At 34.7% G+C, this 21,858-nt stretch overlaps 2 protein-coding genes across 3 annotated transcripts in view; one reads left to right on the top strand and one right to left on the bottom strand.

Annotated features, from left to right (window-relative positions):
- The window catches only part of LOC120626167 (protein Lilipod), a 35,769-nt gene extending 14,660 nt beyond the window's left edge, over positions 1-21,109 (bottom strand). For both annotated transcript variants that reach the window (XM_039893528.1, XM_039893529.1), the window contains exons 1-5: positions 20,777-21,109; positions 20,419-20,683; positions 19,641-19,868; positions 16,395-16,460; positions 1,211-1,363 (exon numbers count right to left, since the gene is read on the bottom strand). In XM_039893528.1, coding sequence (XP_039749462.1) covers positions 1,211-1,363; positions 16,395-16,460; positions 19,641-19,868; positions 20,419-20,683; positions 20,777-20,839 — 775 coding nt within the window. In that variant the 5' untranslated portion in view covers positions 20,840-21,109. The remainder of the gene's footprint in view (positions 1-1,210; positions 1,364-16,394; positions 16,461-19,640; positions 19,869-20,418; positions 20,684-20,776) is intronic.
- On the top strand, positions 3,372-13,848 carry LOC120626169 (tetratricopeptide repeat protein 12). The gene is made up of 3 exons (XM_039893531.1): positions 3,372-3,761; positions 10,010-10,255; positions 13,534-13,848. The coding sequence occupies exons 1-3, from the start codon at positions 3,480-3,482 to the stop codon at positions 13,744-13,746; spliced, it is 741 nt and encodes a 246-aa protein (XP_039749465.1). The 5' UTR covers positions 3,372-3,479; the 3' UTR covers positions 13,747-13,848.
- Positions 21,110-21,858: the final 749 nt, after the last annotated feature.

Below are 21,858 nucleotides of genomic sequence, written 5' to 3'. Positions count from 1 at the left end.
TGCTTTAAGTCTGTCGTAAGTCTACCTTCGATCAAAAAGAATAGATCACTTAGCGTGCCTTAAACATACAAAAGCTTTCACCGAAACCTCTATCTAATAGGTGTGTAATTTGGCAATAGTAAAATTATTGTGTTTAAAAGATAGGCAACAAATGAACAATAACAGCCTCACTTTTCTAGTTATTGTTCAAGTCGCTTCTAGATTTCGAACCATTCAACCAATTTCTAATGCAAGTGGTTTGTGGAGTGTGAAAGTTTGTGTGTCGCTTGTTTAACTAAATGTTTATGTCTAGTGTTGTTTCAACGTTAGCACAAGTTTTGTAGTAAATAATGGTTTGGCAAATTTATGAAAATACAGAGATATCTCATATCAATTTACCTACAGTTTATTGTTTTAACAAGATTATATGAACCTTAATATGAGTAGTCAGGAGTCTTTATTACTTGACGGCCGAGAGCCGCAGTGGGCAGCGATTCTGCTGACCCTGGGTTCCATTCCCACAACTGGAAAATGTTTGTGTGATGAACATGAATGTTTTTCGGTATCTGGGTTTTTATTTGTATATTATAAGTATTTATGTATATTATTCATAGAAATATTCAACATCCATCTTAGTACCCATCCATCGTAGTATGTGTTAATTGTCGTAGTAATATACTACGACAATAATTTATTTATTTATTAATCATAAGTAATTTTGTTTGAAATTGCACAATTTACCACATTCCACCTTTCGAGATTAATTATTATTTACCTAAAAAGACCATTAGGTTGCCATCGGCGCCTTGTAGACTGGTAGTAAAGTGCTTCCCTAGGGCACATCATTTACATTCATTCACCTGTATGTTTGTAACCGACTCTTTTAGACTTGATTTTGACGCTCTTCAAAATGTCTGATTCCGTTCAAACTTTGTAGGTATAACGAGGACCGATGACAATACACTAATTTGATAAGTTTATTTCATTCAAGATTTTTCTTATTTTATATAATTTTCTTCTAGTGCTATCGACAATCAGTACAGGAATCATGTTAATTTTAATTTCAAACCAGTATTTCTAGTCGATTTCTCTAATATTACAAATTTAATGGTGAATGGGTTACCGATTAATTTAGCTTTTATAACAATAATAGTTTAAGAAAATCTACTAAAAATCCCGCTTTTGCGTGTTTTTTAGTTTATTGACTCAAGAAAACGTTAATTGACCTCACCTGTAGCAAGCGAATTGTTGATACGTCGCTGCGTGGTCTGCTTTTCACACGAGTGCACATTATACTCCTCATTGAGATCCCTTAGGAACTGGGGCTTGACCAAGACACCGCCGACCACGCCGAAAAGTCTCACGAAACCAAGCGGGGTGAATACTGCGAAAATTGATAAAGAAAAGTTTATTGTACCAACACGGTTAGAATGGGCAGGAGACATGACAACAAAGTGTTTAATCTTTTCCCACAGCTTTATCCACTCTTCGAGCATGGTCGCTCGGGTGACGTGTGGAAGTAATATCCAAATAAACGTTTCATTTCGTTTTTATTCCCTGATATCGTGGAATTGTTACTTGGAAGGTTGACAAGTCAATTTTAACCCTTGTTAGTGGATATAGCCGGGGGATGAATGCTAGCTCGCTGGATTTTATTATGTTTTCATTATGTTTTATATATATCTGATTTGATTTTCATAAAGAATTCAAATAATAGTATAACTCAAAAACACTCAATAAATCCATGGTGTTGCATAATTTGATATCATTATTTTCTTGGGAAAACAAATTTACTGATGATAATATTTGCACAGATGGTGCAAGTATTGTCATGAATAAATGAAACGAGTCTTTAATATTGATAAAGTAATCTTGTAAAGGTATTATGTTTTATTTTTTTCTTTATATTAAGTGATAATTGACGGACAAGTCAGACGCCCAACCTGCGGGCGTCTGAATGGGCAGGAGACAATTATATCCCCGGGGAAAGGATAAAAATATATCTTCTCCTACCGTTTTCAATATCAGAATAAAATATGTGTAATAATAAACACTTAAACTTAAACTAACTTAAAGGTAAACTTCTCCTATTCCATGTTCCCATGCTTTAGCAGGTGGACACGTTAATTATATCCCTTGTCAGGAGGATATAATCGGGGGGTAGAACTTTTGTCTCCTGCCTGTGCTAGCCCTGCAGATGGATTCTATAATAAATGTAAATCGAAATTATTCTTAAGTTAACAAATTTTTTTCTTTTTTTTCCTTAGTTCTAAGTTGACATATTTTAATATTTAAATCAATTGTAATAATAAATTTTAATTTTGATATAAAATTTAAATTAAGTAAAGAAATAAAAATAATTTCGACAAATTTTATTTTATTGCAATGCCCCGCCGGGGCGTCTTGTCTCTTATGTATGTGCATGTAGCAATTTATAAACAATAGAGGTATAATGGTATGGTAAAAGGCAAACCATCGCTTATAAACGACACTTTACAGGGAATGCAAGGAACACGTCCTGAAAGTGCCGGCTTATGCTCATCAATCTGAGACGTAGGCGGCAGGTTAAGATTTCTTATGCCTGTAATTACACCGGCAACCACGCCCTTCAGACCGGAACATAGCAATGCTGCTTGGCGGCACAAATAAGCATAGCGGTAGTACTTCGCCGGACGAGCTCTTTCGTAAACAGCTCTACTAAGTTATCACGTGCATGCCAGCGTCTTCGACATACTGCACTCATGTAATAAATGTGAAAGTTGCTGATGAACGAAGGATAAAATATCAAAATTACTTTATTTTAATTTTTTACCCCTATTGGGTTAATACGAAAACCAAAAAGAGCTTATAATCCGCAAACGGCTGCATTCGCAGATGTTTATCTTAACACTCCTTCGGTTCATCCGGTTTCGGAGCTAACATATCACAGACAGACTAACAAATTGGGCAAAATTATAACGCTCGTTACGCCATACTTTAGTCAAATTGTCATTTTTTTTGTTGCCTAAAATAAATCGGAAGAATGCTTGAGGAACTTTTCTAATCTAGATTTATTTTAAAATCATAACAGACAATGAAAATAAATCACATAAAAGTTTTAGCGGCATTCGCTATCCTACGCAACAACGTAGGCTCTAGACAGTAGACACGTAATTAATATATTGCTTATAATTTTTAATTAATTTAAATGCCCGCAAACACGGAAAAGTTATAAGAGGCTTAGTATAAAAATATTAAATCTTCACTGAACATGTCCTTAAATGTAGTGTTTGCATACAGACCTCTTTTAATTTTATTTACAAATTTATTGAATACTTTTAATTTTATTTACAAACAACACTACGAAATGTCATGTCAGCAGACTCGACTGACAACGGTAACTATGCAAACAATTATGTCAATATCGCTAGCCACGCGTTAATAGCTACAATCTCGTTTACATAAATAAACACAGATTTCTGAGACTTATTCAAACAATACTGTATCTTTAACAATAAACAATGAGTGTAAACAGAAGATTATCGAACCCTGCATTCAAGACTAACCAGCAATATGAATTGAATGAAGAATGGAACAACTTCATGAAGAAGATAGGTGAAGTATCCGGGTTGGTGAGGGATATGGCGAGCGGTGACAAAGGAAAAGCTGATGCCGCTACAGCCATAGCTGACGAGTACCTTAAAGGCAAAGTCATATTGGATGAGGATGTGAAAATGAAGGTGAAGGGAGATCGAACCGTGATCAATCACAAAGCTTTCCGATCACTAGATAAGAAAGACACTGTAAGTTATAAAATAATAAGCATTTTAGCATAGGACTACCTCCAGGCCGTTGGCCGATGACCTTAAGAAGTGACTGGATTACGCATCGTATGTGGACGCGAGCTCTAGGGAAGACTATGTCCAGCAGTGAACGCATCATCATCATCATGTCAACCAATGGACGTCCATTGCTGGACATATCTTTTGAAGGGAGTTCCAAATAACACGGTCTTGTGACGCTTAGGTTTAGTGGCTCCCTGCGACTCGTTTGATATGTAACATCGTTACCGGTGGCGCAAGGTCATCATTCCAGCTCCTTGGGACGTCTATAGACACTCCGACCTACGAGTATGTGCCCCGCCAATTGCCACTTCAGCTACGCGACCTGTTGAGCTATGTCGGTAACTTTGGTTCGTTTCGTTTCGTAAGTGAACGCATGCATGCTGATAATTTTACAGTTTGATTTGATTTGCCTAGGGTTTAAAGATAATCCGTATTTATTGTATGAAATATGATGATGTTTGTTTGTATAATATTCACGACGAAATTAGAATTCGATCGAAGACCTGACCATAATCCCCACAGTATTTTTGTGGACTGAATAACATGTGCTTTTATTCTTGTTTAGCTGATTTATAAATTCTACTATCAACTCCTTTGGATATACGTATGACAGGATATACAAGTAGTATATCCTCTCATACATATATCCTCTTATACTTATATCCTAACACGCATCCATCTCTTCTTTGGCCTTCGTCTTTCTTCTATGTTTTTCCACTTTAACATTCATCGGGTAACATTTGTTCAGTATTCTCCCCTTCACATTTAATGCCCATACCACCATGCAAGTATATTATTACTATATTATATTACTAGATGTGCCCTGCGGCTTCGCCCGCGTAATTTTGGGAGGCAGCGTACTGCTACATAGTCTAATATATGTATAATGTAATTTTGAGATTTTTTCACTAAAAGTATACTTTTCATTAAATTTTTTTTTTTATACTATATTATTTCTAATACCTCCAAGAATATGTATAAAAAGTTTCATGAAGATCGGTTTAGTAGTTTTCGTGAAAGCGTAACAAACAAACTTACATTCACATTTGTAATATTAGTAGGGATTACTCCTCATATTTCATAAACTACCGTAACAAAACTGGATAAAACAACTTTTGAAATATTGTTACTTCTCGTTCAAAAAGCTGATCAAGGATGCACAGGGTTCGCATAAAATGGCCAAAAAATTAAAACAGACATCTATACCTATTCAATACAAAATGGAACAGTATAGGTAGTTCGTTATATCTTTTGTAGTGGCCATGGAAGTAGTTATTTTTAAGATCTTTTTGTAATACCAGACTGATTAAATTTAAATACCATTAAGTATAGCCGCATAAAATAGCTTTTAAGCAAGCACTAGGAATTAGGCAAGCTTCGCAAATAGGAAGGACAAATAAGTTACTTACTATAATAGTACCTACAGTAGATGTAAATTGGGTTATCTGTGGCTCTACCGCGCCCATACAATGTACTCGTACATGTATGATGATCAGCGGCCCAGTGTTTGCGTAGCAATCGTAAATTAACTCTTGACTGAACCACCGAACGACTTCATTGTTCTCATATTGCAGTGCAACCTTAATTTAACGTAGCTACCTCAATATAAAAACTTCCTCGATTTAACAAATTCTTCATAATCCCCTTGAATTGCAATAAGAGTAAATTTCTAAAAAGTGCAAATACCTTTAATCAAAAACAAAGTTGAGGTGAATAAAACTATTTTTTACCTCTTTACAACAAATTTTTGACTAACCTAACCTCTATATAACAATAACAACAAGAAACATTTTTGAATCACGAATTAGTATAAAATAGAAATATCTATGGGACCTCAAAATAACTGCTACTTACTCAGCTTATAATACGATTATCAGAACGTCGCAATGGTATAATATCCAAGGTCCGAAAGCAAGTGTTTTTAGTTCTTGTTTTTCATAACATCCAATTTACGTTCAATCAAACATACACAAAAAGTCCAAAACAACTTAATTGAAATTAATAAAGAGGTACCAGTGACCCTGGATGAACACTTATTGCAAGATATTATTATATATATATTCATTGTCCTAGTACTACAGCATTCATTTAGCTCACATAATCGATTGGCGCATATAAAAAGCATATAAATAGTTAAGACAAATCGTTTTGTCAGTGAAAGTTTGGCGCGTGCATCGCTATGAATATAACGAGTGCGTACTCAGTTAAGAAATAGGTGCCTACATTGACGAGTAGTAAAGCTAAACACGAAGGGAAAGCTAAGTACATAAGTCCGTATGTAAGAGAAAAAGTGGAAAACTGTTATCGATCATACGCACTTCAGAGACCGGAAGGCTCAGTTATGTAATGCGAGAAAACATGGAAACACGCCTATGTATACAACGTGTAACCGAATTACGAAATAACCGTGAAGGTTATATAGGAATATAGTTATGCATCAACATTTCATAAGGAAACACCCTGAGAAATATGAAATCAAATGGAGTATATTTATTGTTCCACTACTAATTCAAAGCATACAAACATATCGTTAATACTGCAGAACTATAACAAATATCTTTCAAATAAGTAGCATAAAGATAAAACGAACGATCGCCCTACTTCTAAATACCTGCGTGTAAAAATTTTCGACACGAATTAATACGAAACGTAGAATGTATCTAATATGAAACGTACAATGTACATTACTTTTTAATAACTATTAATTAACCAATATGCTTTTTATCGTGCACAGTGAAAATGAACAAAAAATTAAAGATAAATTAGAATTCAAATTAAAAATGTTTTATTCATGTCGACCTTTATCACAGGCACTTATGAAGCGTTCAAACATTTAACATGTTACCACTAATGTTAGGTGAAGTTGATACTGCATTCGTTGCTTAAAAATAAAGCTAGGAGGGTTCCAAACGCGCCATGGTCTAAAAAGAGCCCACAACAAACTTAGCCGGGTTTTTTTTTTATCACCTGTTAGTTATGATTTTTCTATAAGCTAAATATATAACTACAAATGCACTGCAATATAATACGGTAATGGAAGGTACTATAATAATTATAGTTTCTTCCCAGAAACCTCCAAGCGTCCGTCTGATACTTGACCGTTTTTTTTTTAATTTTGCGGCTTTGAAAACTGAATTTAAAATATTTTTATTTTTGGCACTTTATTGCAAATTCACATTCTTGCTCAATATAACTTATCATCAACAAAATTAAAAGAAGACAATTGGACTCCTTTTAACGAAGCTTCAATTTTAGAGGACCTATCTGAGAGCTAATTAATCAGCCAATCGGTGAGAAAATCGGTGTAAATTAACGAATTGAAAACATTTGACCTATATAGAAGTCGGGCTTTTGATTTCTAAAACCGGTTTTCAGTATTATAACTATCAAAAAAAAGTTTACAGCTTAACTAAACCGGCATTTGAATGCGGGCCTTTTTGGAAAGCAAAGATATAAGAACCGTTTCGTAAAAATAAAATATTGTCGGTCAAACACGTAAAGACTCCCGTTCGTTTTAGAAGACACAGCGAACAGCGTATTTTTAGTCGATACTTTTAAATGATGAATTTATTGCCTCGATACACCTACCGCTACTTTTTGAGCTAAACATATGGCATACAGAAATAGAGCCAACTGTGCTTTATAGATCCAAGTGAAGAGATCTTATATTTCGATGAAGGTATTTAATAATAAAAAAAAGATTTATTAATGACGTCGTTATAGATAAGAAGTGTTTTGCGACACTTCAACCGACTGCACTTTCTATTCCCTCGCGCATAAACGACGAGATTTTATTAGTGCGTTTATGTGTATGTGTGTGTGTGTGTGTGTGTGTGTGTGTGTGTGTGTGTGTGTGTGTGTGTGTGTGTGTGTGTGTGTGTGTGTGTGTGTGTGTGTGTATGCTTACGAATGGGTGAAATGTGTAATATGCATGTTGTTAGTGCTCTTAATGAATAAATAAATAAATAAATAAATGTCTCTAAATAAACATTATTTTTTTATCATTATTACTATGACTATTCCGACGTTATGTTACGTTTATTTATTTTATCCATCATAAAAGTGAAACCACACTCAAAATTACCACTGTGCCAGCAATCGCATATAGATGATGCGGTCAAAGATGTCAGCTAACACCCCTTCACAGCAATGCTATTTGGCGTCAGAAATAAGCTTTACTGTAGTTAACCAGTCAAACAAACATTTTCAAGACAAAACTAACTAAACTAAGGCTTCTTGATGACAAACAAACCGGTGCGAATTGTCAGAAATCTATACCTACCAATATCTTATGTGTAAGCGAAACAGGACAGTGCAATGTTGAATATTGCGTAATTGCGCATACCTAGCAATAGCCAAGATTTCTATTAAACTGATTTTACCATTGGAATGCTAAACTGGAATCGCATTCAAGTAGTTTGCTCCATCAATAAACGGATGAATCTGATTCGTAATAGAAAATCGATTTATGCCTTAGAGCAGGGCTTCCCGACCTGGGTCCAAGTCCAGAGAAAGTGCACCTCTAGGCGCTCCTTCTGTACCTAAACAATCAAATAACATATTTTTTTGTAGTTTGAGCAGCGGTGTCTTGAACTTTGAAAAATTGTGAGGAGATCACAAAGCTCACACTGTTGGGGTAGTATTATTTTTCTAAATTCTTTGTTAAAATCTATTATTTATTTATATTATATACAACGTTTAAATAAAAACCGAAATAATACTCAGAGGCTTTAGAGGTATATTATTTACTGTCTCTGAGACTTAATCGAAACGCTAATAGTTTTTGAGTAAACCATTGCTATAGTTTTTACTGAATGAAATCAGATATAGCCCTTAACATCACATGCAAAATTAAAACTTATGTGACTCCTGTCACTTTTTTACGTAAGCGTAACGTAGGTACTATGCGCGTGTCGGTCTTTTATCCTCAATAGGGTTGTCATAGTAAACACTTAGTACGGTGTAGACTAATAAAGTTTCATAATAGTTAAAAACATTAGAGGTAAAATAATTAGAATTAGCTGACTAACCGCGCCTGTTTGAGAAACACTACAAAGTGGAGTTGTGTTATGCTTCAAGTCGAGTTCACGGTTTCTGTGTGTTCGTAACTCTGTATTTGTCAATAACAAGTAGGCAAACGGTGGCAACTTCATCGTGAAAACCGATATTTTTTCGTGATACTTATTTAAATTGTTATATATCTAGACATGTGCAAATCTAAATGCGAAAAATGTACCTATAAATAAATAATTATTTAATTGTATGCAGCACGATGACCGATGTCTATATTAAGCTGCCAAAATATATTTTAAAACACATAAGTGTAAATACTTATATATCGTTAATTAGTGCCTAGGTCATACATGTATATGTAAATGTATATCTTTTGTTAAATATATTCTTTTAAAATAATATATTTAGCTTTCACCATTAAAAAAATCTATTTCCATGCCAAATCTGTCTTGCGATATTTGATAGTATGTTAGTTAAATAAAAAGCAATGATAGCCTAGTAGAGATGTGATAGTGGAGTGGTGATAAACTTCGCCTCCCTTTGGGGGGGAACGATTTAGATTCCTAGCACCTTTAACTTTTCGGAGTTATGTGAGTTTTATAATTGAAGCAATTAAATAACACTTGCTTTAACGATGAAGAAAAACATAGTGAGTAAACCTGCATGCCTGAGAGTACTTAATAACATTCACAAAGGCGTGTGAAGACTGAAGACTACCAATCCGCACTAGGCCAGCGTTGTGGACTACCTAGCCCCTTTCAAATGTGTGAAGAGACCTACAATCCGCACTAGGCAAGCGTGGCGGACTACCTAAACCCTTGCCAATGTGAGACGAGACCTACAATACGCACTAGGCCAGCGTTGCGGACTACCTAGCCCCATTCAAATGTGTGTGAAGAGACCTACAATCCGCACTAGGCAAGCGTGGCGGACTAACTAAACCCTTCCCAATGTGACAGGAGACCTAAACCCTTTCCAATGTGCAATGGAGACCTATTGCACTAAGTGATTCGCTGTTGTAGGAGTTTCGTAATTTCATTGTAATTTTCAAAATAACTTGAAACATTTTAAAAATAAAAAGTTCTAGACCTTGAAGTCGGTGTATTTAAAATTAATGTAAATATAACCTTTTGAAGTATTTTTTTTTCGTACCAATAGTTTGAAAATATATACTTTTTGTACTGTAATTTTAGGGAGAAATGGACAAAGACGCATGGATGGCAGAAGTAGGCAAAGATGCGGACCGCCGAGCTTTAGACCGCAAGATTCGCAAAGAGAAGGCCGACACTCTCAAGACTCAAGCTATCAAGGCTTTCCGTCGCCAAGAGTACGATAGGGCGCTTTCCTGTTACAACCGAGCTATCGAACAGGTTAAGGACAACGCAATGATGTACTGCGACCGGGCTCTGACAAATATCAAGCTTGGGAAATACGATAAGGTATGTACCATTGCAGGCAATGACAATTATCAAGCCTAGGAATTGTGAATAATGTATGTGCTGTGATCGGGCTTTGTCATATATCAAGCTTAAGAATTATGATAAGGTTTGCACTGTGCTTGATATTTGACAAAGCCCCATGCTTTGTCAAATATCAAGCTTGGTAATTATGATGTACTTACTTTGACCGAGCTTTTTCAATTATTAAGCTTATGAATTATGATAAGGTATGCACTGTGAGCCGCCTTGCCAGGGAATGCCAAACTATTACGAGTAAATATTTAAAAAAAACACTTGGTCTATTGTCTGAGTTTTCTCGTAGGGCGTAGATATCAGGTAAGGAAAAGCGGGATGAAGGAGGCGGATGCGTGATATTTCTCACCACATTTCGTATCCACGATTGCAAACCAGAATTTTCACTGTGTGAAAGTAGGAAATTGAATGAAATCGCAGAAACCAACTAATGAGGTACCGCAAGTTCAAACCAAACGACTCGAATGTTTGTTGAACAAATCATAGTCGTGGCAAATAGCAATTTACACGAGGTTAACATTTCTCTATTTTCTATTTACTATTAGAGGGCAGGCATAATACAGCTGTCATAATTATTTTTGTGCCGTATAATGACAATACAATTTTTTTATATTTATTATTATTGTATGTGTGTAATCTTGATAAGTATTAGTGTGTAATTGTTAGTAAGTTTGTATATTATAATAATACACCCCACCAATCGGTTTTCCTAATCCTAAGGTTGAGGCCTGGAAGAGATCGCTACTAAGCGATAAGGCCGCCCTTTGTATCCTACTTTTTAAGTTTATTTTTGTTGTGTCCATTGTTTTTTTTTTCCTATTTGTGGTGTACAAATAAAGTGTATAAATAAAAATAAAATAAAATACTCCTCTTCCCGTGGGAAGTAAATAGGGAATATAACGGAGAACGGGCAATAGCGTCATATTATGTGCTGCTGATACTATCTACTGGGATCACGAACCCGTCTGCCCAGCGTCTTAATTATGGGCAAACCGTCCCGTTGGCAAAGGTCTTTTGTCCAGCCTTAGACTGCTATAGGCTTTTGATGAATGGAATACATTTGTGTAGCAAAGTATTAAACAGCTATCTTGTTTTTTAAATGGTGCACTTTTATCGCTCATTCGTTATTTGAACTACAACCTCATGACCCATTGCACTGCAGAGCTTATCTCATAGGAATAGGAAGAGACCACAGACGCTTAACGCTGATCCAATTTTTTTTATATTAATCATTGACTGACCAAGACGACGGCCCACCTTATAGTTAGTTTGAAACTGACCGCCTATAAAAAGAGCAAAACATCGCAGGCAGTGGCGTGCATAGAGGGTATGCACAGGGTATGCAGATGATATAAAATGGAGAAAATCGAAAAAAAATCCCTATCTAAGACTCTTGATTGGACCTCGTGATCCATAGCTAGACCAAAGAATCAAACAATAATAAGTAAAACGTGTACGAACAATTCGGTTACGTCAAAGTTAATATAAACATGTAGGTAACTTTAATGATAATAAATAAGGCCGCTATGCGAATTGTATAATGACTTACAAAAAATACTGTATTACATTAATTATACTAATTAGTGATTATACATAATAATACAATATTTTCAAATTTCAAATCAAGTATAATCTTCGTTAGACATTATCAAAATTAAGCTTAATTTGCTATACTCCGCGAAAAGCAGGAGAATCTGTGTGGTGTAATTTATAATTTCTTCAATCCTTATACCTCACACCACACAGATTCTCCTGCTTTTCGCGGAGTATAGCAAATTAAGCTTAATTTTGATAATATATCATGGATTTCCGCAAAGTAACGCCTGCTTCAATCCGATATTCGTTAGACATTTTATTGAGGAGGTTAAAGAGTGAATCTATAATAACATTATTAAGAGGAACTATTTATTTGTTTGAATCTACAAAATTGCTAAACTCGGAAGCTACAAAATTGATTTTAATAATCCTTGCACCATTTGAAAATTAAAATGTGACTATCAATCATAAAATAATAATCCTTATAAACAAAATAAATGCAGAAAAATGGCAACAGGCATGCTGAAAATGTATAGCATTACATTAAGACCCATAGTTCACGAAGTCAAACCGCGAGGGACATCTTGTTTTTGTATAATGCAAGCAGAACCACAGGCACCAGATTAAAAACAATAATTTTATCAAGATAAAGGATATTTAAATGTAGAATCTTACGCGAACATAGACACTTTAGTCTATCAAGTAACTTTTTTTGTTTTCACAAACCTACCAGCAACCGGTTTTTTTTTTATTTTTTATTTGCATGTAATTTATCGTAAATGCACCTACATACTATGATTTTTGTTCTACTAGCCATTTAAATTCTAGCGAAAAAGTTACGATATACCGCGTACTTAAATTGATTTGTGAAGTCCCAGGCGTTGTGTTTTAGAACTTTAGTATTATAGCGTAATGCTTTTCCAGGGGTTTATATGGTATTTTCAAGGTTTTTATATAGTAATAGTTGACGGACCAAGAAGAAGGCCCACATGTGGTTTACCAGAGCAATACTGCGTAGGGCATGTAAGGAACACGACCTGCAAAGTGTAGCCCTGTATCCATCAACCTGAGATGTAGGTCTTAAGGCCTAACACCTACATCTCAGCCTGTAAGCCTCTTGTGCCAGTTTTTTTCACCAGCAGCCACGCCCTGCAGACTGGCAGAAATAAGCATGGTGTTCTCTAAAACTACTGGCTTCTTCTTCGTCCCCGTTTATTACGGATTTTACAAGTCCCGTGGGAACCGTTTCATACTCTCCCTTCGCCTATGTGCCAAAAATAAGTAGATTGGTTGTTTAGTTACGACGTAATGGAAAGACAAACAAACAAACACACTTTCGCATTCAGAATATTATTTACTATGTGAGAAGATAAACAAATTGCCCTTTCCCCGTGGAGAAATGTCATAGCCGTGCTGACACTGAATTCATTAAATTTTTTTTTTCTTTTATGGACCAAAATAATATTTTAATACATGACTTAAACAGTACGCCATTCTTCGAAACGAAACAGTTTATGTAAGGATAGCGAGTTCACAAATAGTACATAAGAAGTTTATTCAACAACGAAAAATATATTTAAAAAAAACGATCATTACAATTCTAATTTTTAAATGGTTTATAGATATTAGTTATAGTTATACGTACATTAGTTTTATTCGTTTTATTAGTTTGTTTATCAGTTACAGTTATAACAGTAAACATTCTACAGGTTTTCATTGACTGCGAATGGGCTATACGTCTCAATGAGAATAGCTTTAAGGCGCGTCTGTATAAAGCTAAGGCCTATAAGGAATTAGAAGAATTTGACAAACTGAAGGAATGCAGGACAGAGTTAGATGAAAAGTTTCCACAGCACGAAGATCTTATTAAATATTTTCTGGATAAAAAAGAAGGTGTTGAAGATGAAGAGGGAGATTTGTAGAATTCTCTACATCCTTTTATCGAATTTTAGGAAAAACTTCAGCGAGTATATTTTGTTTTTCAGTAGTTTCCATTTTCAAATTCTTGTAGTCATTAATTTTAGTTTCAAACCCTACTGTAAATGCTAAAATTAAAGTAATGAAATATGATAAATATGTTTTATTGATAGAAAAATAGACGTAGCGTGCAGAAAGAAGGTCAAGGGTAAGTATTATATGTATCGCAATAAAAAGATATCATAATCTTATTTGGTAATTTAATAATGAAACGAAAAGATATTATGTTTCTTTTTAAGGAAATATAAGGAACAGTGATTCCATACCGTTTTTCATGAACTAAAAATATAAATAAGCAATTTAAGTTTTTGTGTTTCTTAATATTAATAAGGAAAAGATAACGGGCAATGATTCTACGTAATAAAGACACGAACAAGTATCGTAAAAAGTAGGCAACTGCTTTGAAATGTTATTAATCAGTATGAAGTAATTTTAGTAAGTACTAATTATGTATCGATGTACCAATTGTAAATGATAACGATAATCTTGTTAATCAGGATTATAACCCAATAAAAAATGGATGTCCTACATACAGAAATTTACAAAAGTGAACGTGGACAGAAAATTGATATTCGCTAAAATCGAACGGTTTAAAATATTTTAACAGTTTTTTTTAAATAAAAATAGGTACTAGCTTACGAGCAAAGATATTGATTTAATGTCTGTGTTTTTTACAGAATATAACAAACCCGTGCGTTTTAACGTAAATATCTCTATCATAAAAATTGTTTCACTAATACTATCTCAAAGAATTTATGGTTTGTTTAGACAGTTTGTTTTTATATTAATAATTGACGGGCCAAACTGATTTTAGTGCTAAGTCGTATGTGCCTGTAATTACACCTGCAACCATACACTTCTACCGGAACCCAGAAATGTTGATTGACGGCAGAAATAAGGCTGGCAATAGTAAGTCCCCGGTCGAGCTATTACAAAAAGCACTACTACTATACCTTCTATGTGTAAACAGTGAGCAAGTAAATTATGCCCTATTCTATTCTATCCTACTGCTAAATCTATTTTATTAAAATCAGCTTTTTCTTCATAATAATAGTCATGGTTTTCAAACATCGTCATCGTATAAAGTATTATACATATTATGTGTTCAGTACTATCGGGACCAGTTACTAGACCAAAATCCGTCAGCCGCCACCCTATTCTATATCGACCATACATAATTTGCGACGATTATTGTACGTGTCTCGGAGGGCTACCGTTGTAGCCGGTGTTCGTCACTTACATGGGATAGTAAAAAATTGTTTAAGCCCACAAACCTACATTAAGTAAATAAATAAATAAATATACTACGACAATATACACATCGCCATCTGGACCTAAAATAGCGTAGCTTGTGTTATGGGTACTAAAATGAATGATGAATATTTTTATGATAGTATACATAAATACTTATAATATACAGCTAAACACCCAGACACTGAAAAACATTTATGATCATCACACAAACATTTTCCAGTAGTGGGAATCGAACCCACGGCCTTGGACTCAGTAAGCTGGGTCGGTGCCCACTGCGCCAGTCGGCCATCAAACTTTGGAGCCTTGTGTTGGGTCTATGATCTAAATCCCTCTCCTCAATGACAGAGAAACTTGCTCAGCAATCATTTTTAGGCTGAGGATGACGCTCAAAACACTAAGTGATACTGGAATGTTTGACCCCCGGCCGTGCGTTGCCTTGGGTATTCAAACCGCCTATATTTAGCATAGACGCTTCTACTAGAAAAAGAACATTTATAAACCTCGCTCTGAAGAAACGCTAAGTGCACAAATAATATTTTCGCATTCGCTAGCATTGTTTTTGTATTGGCTATCAACAGCACATTTAAATCAAGGTCAATACCAGTTCACGTGTTTTATTTGTGTTTGTTTTGAACGCTTTTCGTGGCGAAGCTTCTCGACGCGTGTTTGGGAGTTCGACATTATTCAAATTGAAAAACCTCACTGGTGCAGAGGTGAGCGTTCTGGTTTTATAATCATCTTATAATTAACTTCGGGAATTTCTGGTCTGGTCTGGTGGGACGCTCCTGCTGGGCTAGCAGGAGACAAAAGTTATATCTCCCGATTATATCCCCTAACAGGCGATATGACTTAGGGGTCCACCTCCTAAAGCACGAGCACGGGAACATGGAATAGTAGAAGTTGGACCTCGTCTGACAGTTGAGGTCTGAATCCTAGGCCGTGGGTTCGATTCCCACAACTGGAAAATGTTTGTGTGATGAACATGATTGTTTTTCAGTGTCCGGTCGTTTATCTATATACTATAAGTATTTTATGTGTATTATATTAATAAAAATATTCAACAGCTATCTTAGTACCCATAACACAAGCTGCGCTTACTTTGGGGCTAGATGGCGATGTGTGTATTGTCCATTCCACTTGTGCGCCAGTGCTCAGAGAGTTCATAAAGCTGTAGATTTCCGGTACGGTTCCGCGTAAAAATCGATTATGGGTTATGGGTAACATTACTCTCATAACCCTAACAGGTTGGTCCACTAACATCTTAGGTGATATTGCAATCAAGTGCGACCTTGTACTTTAATTACAAAAAAATATATATAAAACATTTTAAGCAACTCACCAAGCAGCATCAAAACACCGACGAAAGATACACAGGAGTACAAGAACGGCAGATATGTCCATAAATCTGTGAACAAAAATACGTTGTGCTTAGCTATATATGCATGAACGACAGGACTTCAAAGGCCCAACATAAAAAAAAATTATGTGTTGAGTTTAAAAAACACTGAAGGAAAAATCTAACCATATTAAATAATTCAAGTTTTGTCTGGTTCGGGCTTATGATGAGAGTCCAAAAATGGTTTTATTATTAATTTTAGTGTCAATAATAATCCGTGAGCTTTACCGTTTAGATACAGCTGAAAATGATTAAAACTTTAAGCACAGTTGCGACTTATTCAAGGAAACAAACGTGCGCACTGCTAATATGTTCAGTATCGTAGTAAAACATAAATCGGAGTAAAACTTAATTTTAGTAAAATTATTAAAGCTGATAATAATTTCATTAATTGCTAAATTTTCATTTTACTTTATCTCGAAAATCTCAAGATTGGGCATACATTATTTTAGCTTGGTAAGAGTACCAAGCTAAAATAATGTATGTACTCTCTCCACTTGTACTCTCCATATTCTTAAACGACGAACGACTCGTATCTACGCTCTTTTTTAATTCTAAATAGTTTCGCGCTTGACTACACTCATAGAAAGTGAAAATATAAATGCAACAGTTACATTCAATCAGTTTTATTAGCAAGTGTAATATAAGTGTTAAACACGACATTTTATCAGATTGTCTGACCGTCACAACATCTACAACTCGATGCCAACTAAGCAATCGCTCTTTTTACCCTTCGGTAAAGAATCAGTTCGTTCGTCGTCTGTTCGTCCGTACGTCTGTATACCACAACTTTTTTCTTATATACTACTTGGAAAAGTATAAAATTATTTTTATATACCGAATTAAAAAGTCGATGGTCTCGCTGCAGAATTTAAAGTTCTTACAAAATATATTTTTTTATTTTATATTATAGTTTAATATACCAGGCAGATGGTACCTACCTGTTTGGTTGTAAATGGAAAAATATTAAATCGGTTGTAAATCGTCTATACAAGCAAGAAAAACGTCGAACAAAGTGCCGGCCTGTGTCCATCAACTTGAGGCATAGGTGTCAAGCCTCATTTGCCTGCAGTAACACCGACAACCACACCCTTAAGACCGGAACAGAGCTATGCTGCTTAGCGGCAGAAATCGCCATGGCGATTAGCGACAGTACCTACTTTCCCCGGACGAGCTGTCACTAAAAGCTCTACTAATAGACTTTAGCGGCGCATTTTCATAGTAAAAGTGTTATTCACCGGCTGATTATTAAAACCTAGGTACTTCCCGGTTAAAATTATACAGGAAAGTAGGTGTTTGAGCACAAATACAAAGAACAATCGAAAATATATAATATCAATGTCCGTGTAGAATTGTAATAAAATCAAATTATCTTTAAACAAAAAAAAAATACATCGTATGGATTCGTAACTTGGCTGGTTTTTTAACGAGTCGGTCTGCCATACCTAGGTAGTAACCACCCAAACAGTGTTATGTTCAGTGTTTTACAGATAAGCAATACTTAATGAAATCAAGATCGTTACGGCCATTGAACGCATGTCGATAATATCGTGATTCTCGGTTCCAAACTGTTTTTAAGCGTCTTTCAAATATGTAGTTCGATTTTCCTCATAAAACTTTTTTAATATATTTTTTTTAATAATTTTTTGCATTTTGTTTGTAGTTGTAGTTTTTTTTTTATATTAGTAAATGAGTATATAGTATAGCACAACAATAATTACGCGTTGACTATTTTAAAATTATGTTGTTTAACCACGAGAAGCTTAGGTTTATATCATTAACGAGGTTTTTTGTTTGTCATACGATGCCAAGAATTAAAACTCTTTTAAAAAGATCGACTTGACGAACTATCATCAATGAAGGCCGGCAATATCTGGTCTGGAGTTTTTAAATACCTTACTTTATTGATGACGTATTTTTATTTGCTTTAAATAATAAAGTAAAAAAAAAATATGCCACCAATTTTTACTAAAAACGTTATAATAAACCTATGCTAAAGTGGACATGGTTATAATTGTGCGTAAATAAAAAATTATAGAAACAAATAAGATGTGAAAAACATACAGTAAACTGTAAAACATACATTGCTTAGATAAATAATAAGTATTCATACGAATTTCTTAGATAAGTTTAAGAATAATGATGGTTTAAAAGCGATCATCTAGACGCGTTTTCAAACATAATACCAATTGAGGACGATATTACACACCCCGAGGTCACAACGAAACATTGGCCACGAAACAATAGAGGCGCATTGCACAGTCAATTAGGCACAAACAACTAGGAATCACGTTCGACTAGTTTACATTGCATTCATTCATTTTAACACTCAACACACACGACATTGTTCTGCTGACCCTTTTTATATGCATCCTGAATCCTAGCACGAGATATTGACGCTACAAGCAATCTCGGTCGATATAGTGTTTCGAACCACTATAACATCGTATAGTAATTATGGAACTTAGTAAAAAAAAGAGAAAGTTATTTTATTTATTTATCTTTTCTACCTAAAGGATGCCAACGGGGTCCTATCAAAAAGCCTCCAATGTCTGTCCATCATAGAAAGTAATGAAACTATTGTTTACACATTATATATTATATTCATTATCTACTCTCCTCTGTTGTTGCTGTGTATGTATAGTATTGACTTGTTTTTACCGTATTTTTTGTATTTTATGGGCTTTAAGGAATAAAGTATTTTCATTAATTTATTTATAAAAAAACAAGCGTACAGCGTACAGCGTACATTATTCTACTAGTCAAGCTCTTTCAAATAATACCTACCCATATTTAGAGAGTTGTGGAAAAAATGAATTCGCCTTTTTTTTGTGGCGGTTATCTTGGATTTGACGTTTGTCATAGTGTATAGTATTCTATTAGTCTAGCCCTTTTAGTTGATACCCATGAGGGAATTGCGAAAAAATATGTTATCCGGCATTTTGTGGCGGCGGCCGCGGACATCTTGGACCAATTTTCAACAAACATCACTAAAACTACCGATGAATTTACCTTTAAAATTAAAAAAAAACAAAATCAGTTCATCCGTTCGGGAAATACAATGCCACAGACAGACACACACACACAGATACAAAAAACTTTAAACACCCTGTCGGAAATAGAGAGAGGAAAAAGAATACATGAAAATTCCTTAAGCATTAATTTACATCATAAATCCATTTCACTTACTTAATAAAGCATCAAGACTGGATCTGTCACCCTCTAACCAGGCGGATATAACATAAGCAAGACCAAGCATAACTACTCCTAGTAGAGCCAGCACAATGAAGGTTTCGTAGACGCGTCCCTTCAAACCTCTGTAGCCAGGGAACCCAGTGGATTCCGAAAATAGATAGGCAAATGGCAGGAACACAAATAACGAGAGGTTAGAGAATAGAAACACATGGTTCCATAAACCTGAAACAAATTTTTAAATTAAATTTATCGTAGTAATGGAAGTAGCAGCAGCAAAAAATATCAAATTGCGCTGGGTAAGCAATGTTAGTTGGTGTAAGTAAAGGGATAGGACCCACTTTGAAGGTTTGAAGGTTTGAAGTACAAATAAGTGTAGATTTGTCTATTATAGCTTTTATCACTAACAAGAAATACTAACCATTAATTTAAGAGAGAAGATACTTAAAAAGATTTTAAATGTGGAACAGTTTGCAAAGGCAGCATGGGTACAAAATGTTGCCCTTTTATTGGTTTTTACAAGATATACTTTTGTAACCTTTCTCATAAATTTCACAATCTTGTTAATCAAACACCTTTTTACCACCAAACAATGAGATTGTAGCAGTGGCATCCTTAAGTTTTTGAGATTAGAATAATTGCATAAATATTAATCATGAATATTTCTAATACACATTGCTAAAGTGCATAACACCTTTAGATTTCATGCCAATGTATGATGCCAAAATGTACTCACATTCTAGGCAATGCGATTAGGAATTTTTCTTTCACTTACCTTGTATGAGAGAACTGTTCAACCACTTGACATAGTAACTATTTGGGTACAATATAAGCACTTCATTGCTGACTATCGACACGGGCAGCAACAGTGCTGAGCCTAGGGATACCGCCAGTGCAAATGTGCACAGCCACAAACTTATCCTGTACACCTTTACTTCGTCTTCATCAGAGCTCAATAAATCTTCACTGTCCCGGTGACGAAACTTCTCGATTAGCATAAACGAGAAGAGGTACAGAAGTATAAACAAAAGCAGGAATATCTACGGACAAGCGTAACATGTATTAATAAAATGAAGCGTAGGGTTTATGTTCTATTCATTGTGATGAATAAAAAATAACAGATCGAAGCTTACTATCTGCTCTCGAACATTGTTGTGGAATATTTGCTCACGCAAATCAGCTTCTTCATCATCCATCGTTCTCTGTTCAACTTTATCTCTCTATTGATACTCTTCTTTTGGTTTTATTATTTAAACTGCACTTCATTTTTGCGAACGATCATGCACCATACTTTCCAGTCGTCACAAAATAAAACTTTTCACATTTAATATTGTTACAGAATAATGCCTTTCAATTGTATCACAAGCACACATTAGAAAATTTACTTTTTCATATTTTATGAAAACTTTTATATTTTTATTGAACAATGCTCAGACCCAGACGAGTGATGTAAAAACACGACAAATTTCTTTGATCAGCTGTCAAGTTGTGTAAATCATAGTTTCATTTGTCAATTGAGTGTCAAGTGTCAAAAAAATCCTAGTCTATGCTCATATGCACAGATGCTGCAACTAACAACTCACAGGCAAGTTCTCAACGTTAGTAAAATAGGATTTTTATTTATTTTTTTGCATTAAAAAAATATATACTTAAATTAGAAAATCAAAACTCATCTGCGGACTAACGTAAGCGGACCCGTAGCTTAAATTTTTTTACTCCAATAATAGCTATTAAATATCTTTTTATATTATATTCGATTTTTTCTACTAGTCTTTGCCACAGATTTTCTAAGATGTAAGCGAGCCTATTAAATTCGGTATCTTATAAGTTCAGTAGGTTTATAATAAAACAGTGTGAGAATCGAACTCGCACTTTACAGGCTTATATTTTTTTCGCTTTAATAGTGTGGGTGCCATAAACAGAATTAGAAGCATACAGAACCCTTATTCAGCCAATATTGCATGCAGTCACTGACCTCTATTTTACAGTATAATAGAGGATAGATATAAATTATTAATTACACTACGCTGGACTGGTAATATACATCTCCATAGTGATGCCATTTTATATTGTAAATTTTTGCGCTGATAGCAATGTTGAAAGGAATTTGAACTGTAACTAACACTTCCCAGTCGATAACGATCATCTGCTATTGAAAGTGTCAAATTACTTTTCAACAGAAAATGTAGCAATTAGTTTTTTAAATGACTTTAAA

The sequence above is a fragment of the Pararge aegeria genome, chromosome 9, assembly GCF_905163445.1.
Source record: "Pararge aegeria chromosome 9, ilParAegt1.1, whole genome shotgun sequence".
In the NCBI taxonomy this organism is placed as follows: domain Eukaryota; kingdom Metazoa; phylum Arthropoda; class Insecta; order Lepidoptera; family Nymphalidae; genus Pararge; species Pararge aegeria.
The sequence above is the reverse complement of the archived record's forward strand: the minus strand, read 5'-3'. Positions and strand labels throughout refer to the sequence as shown.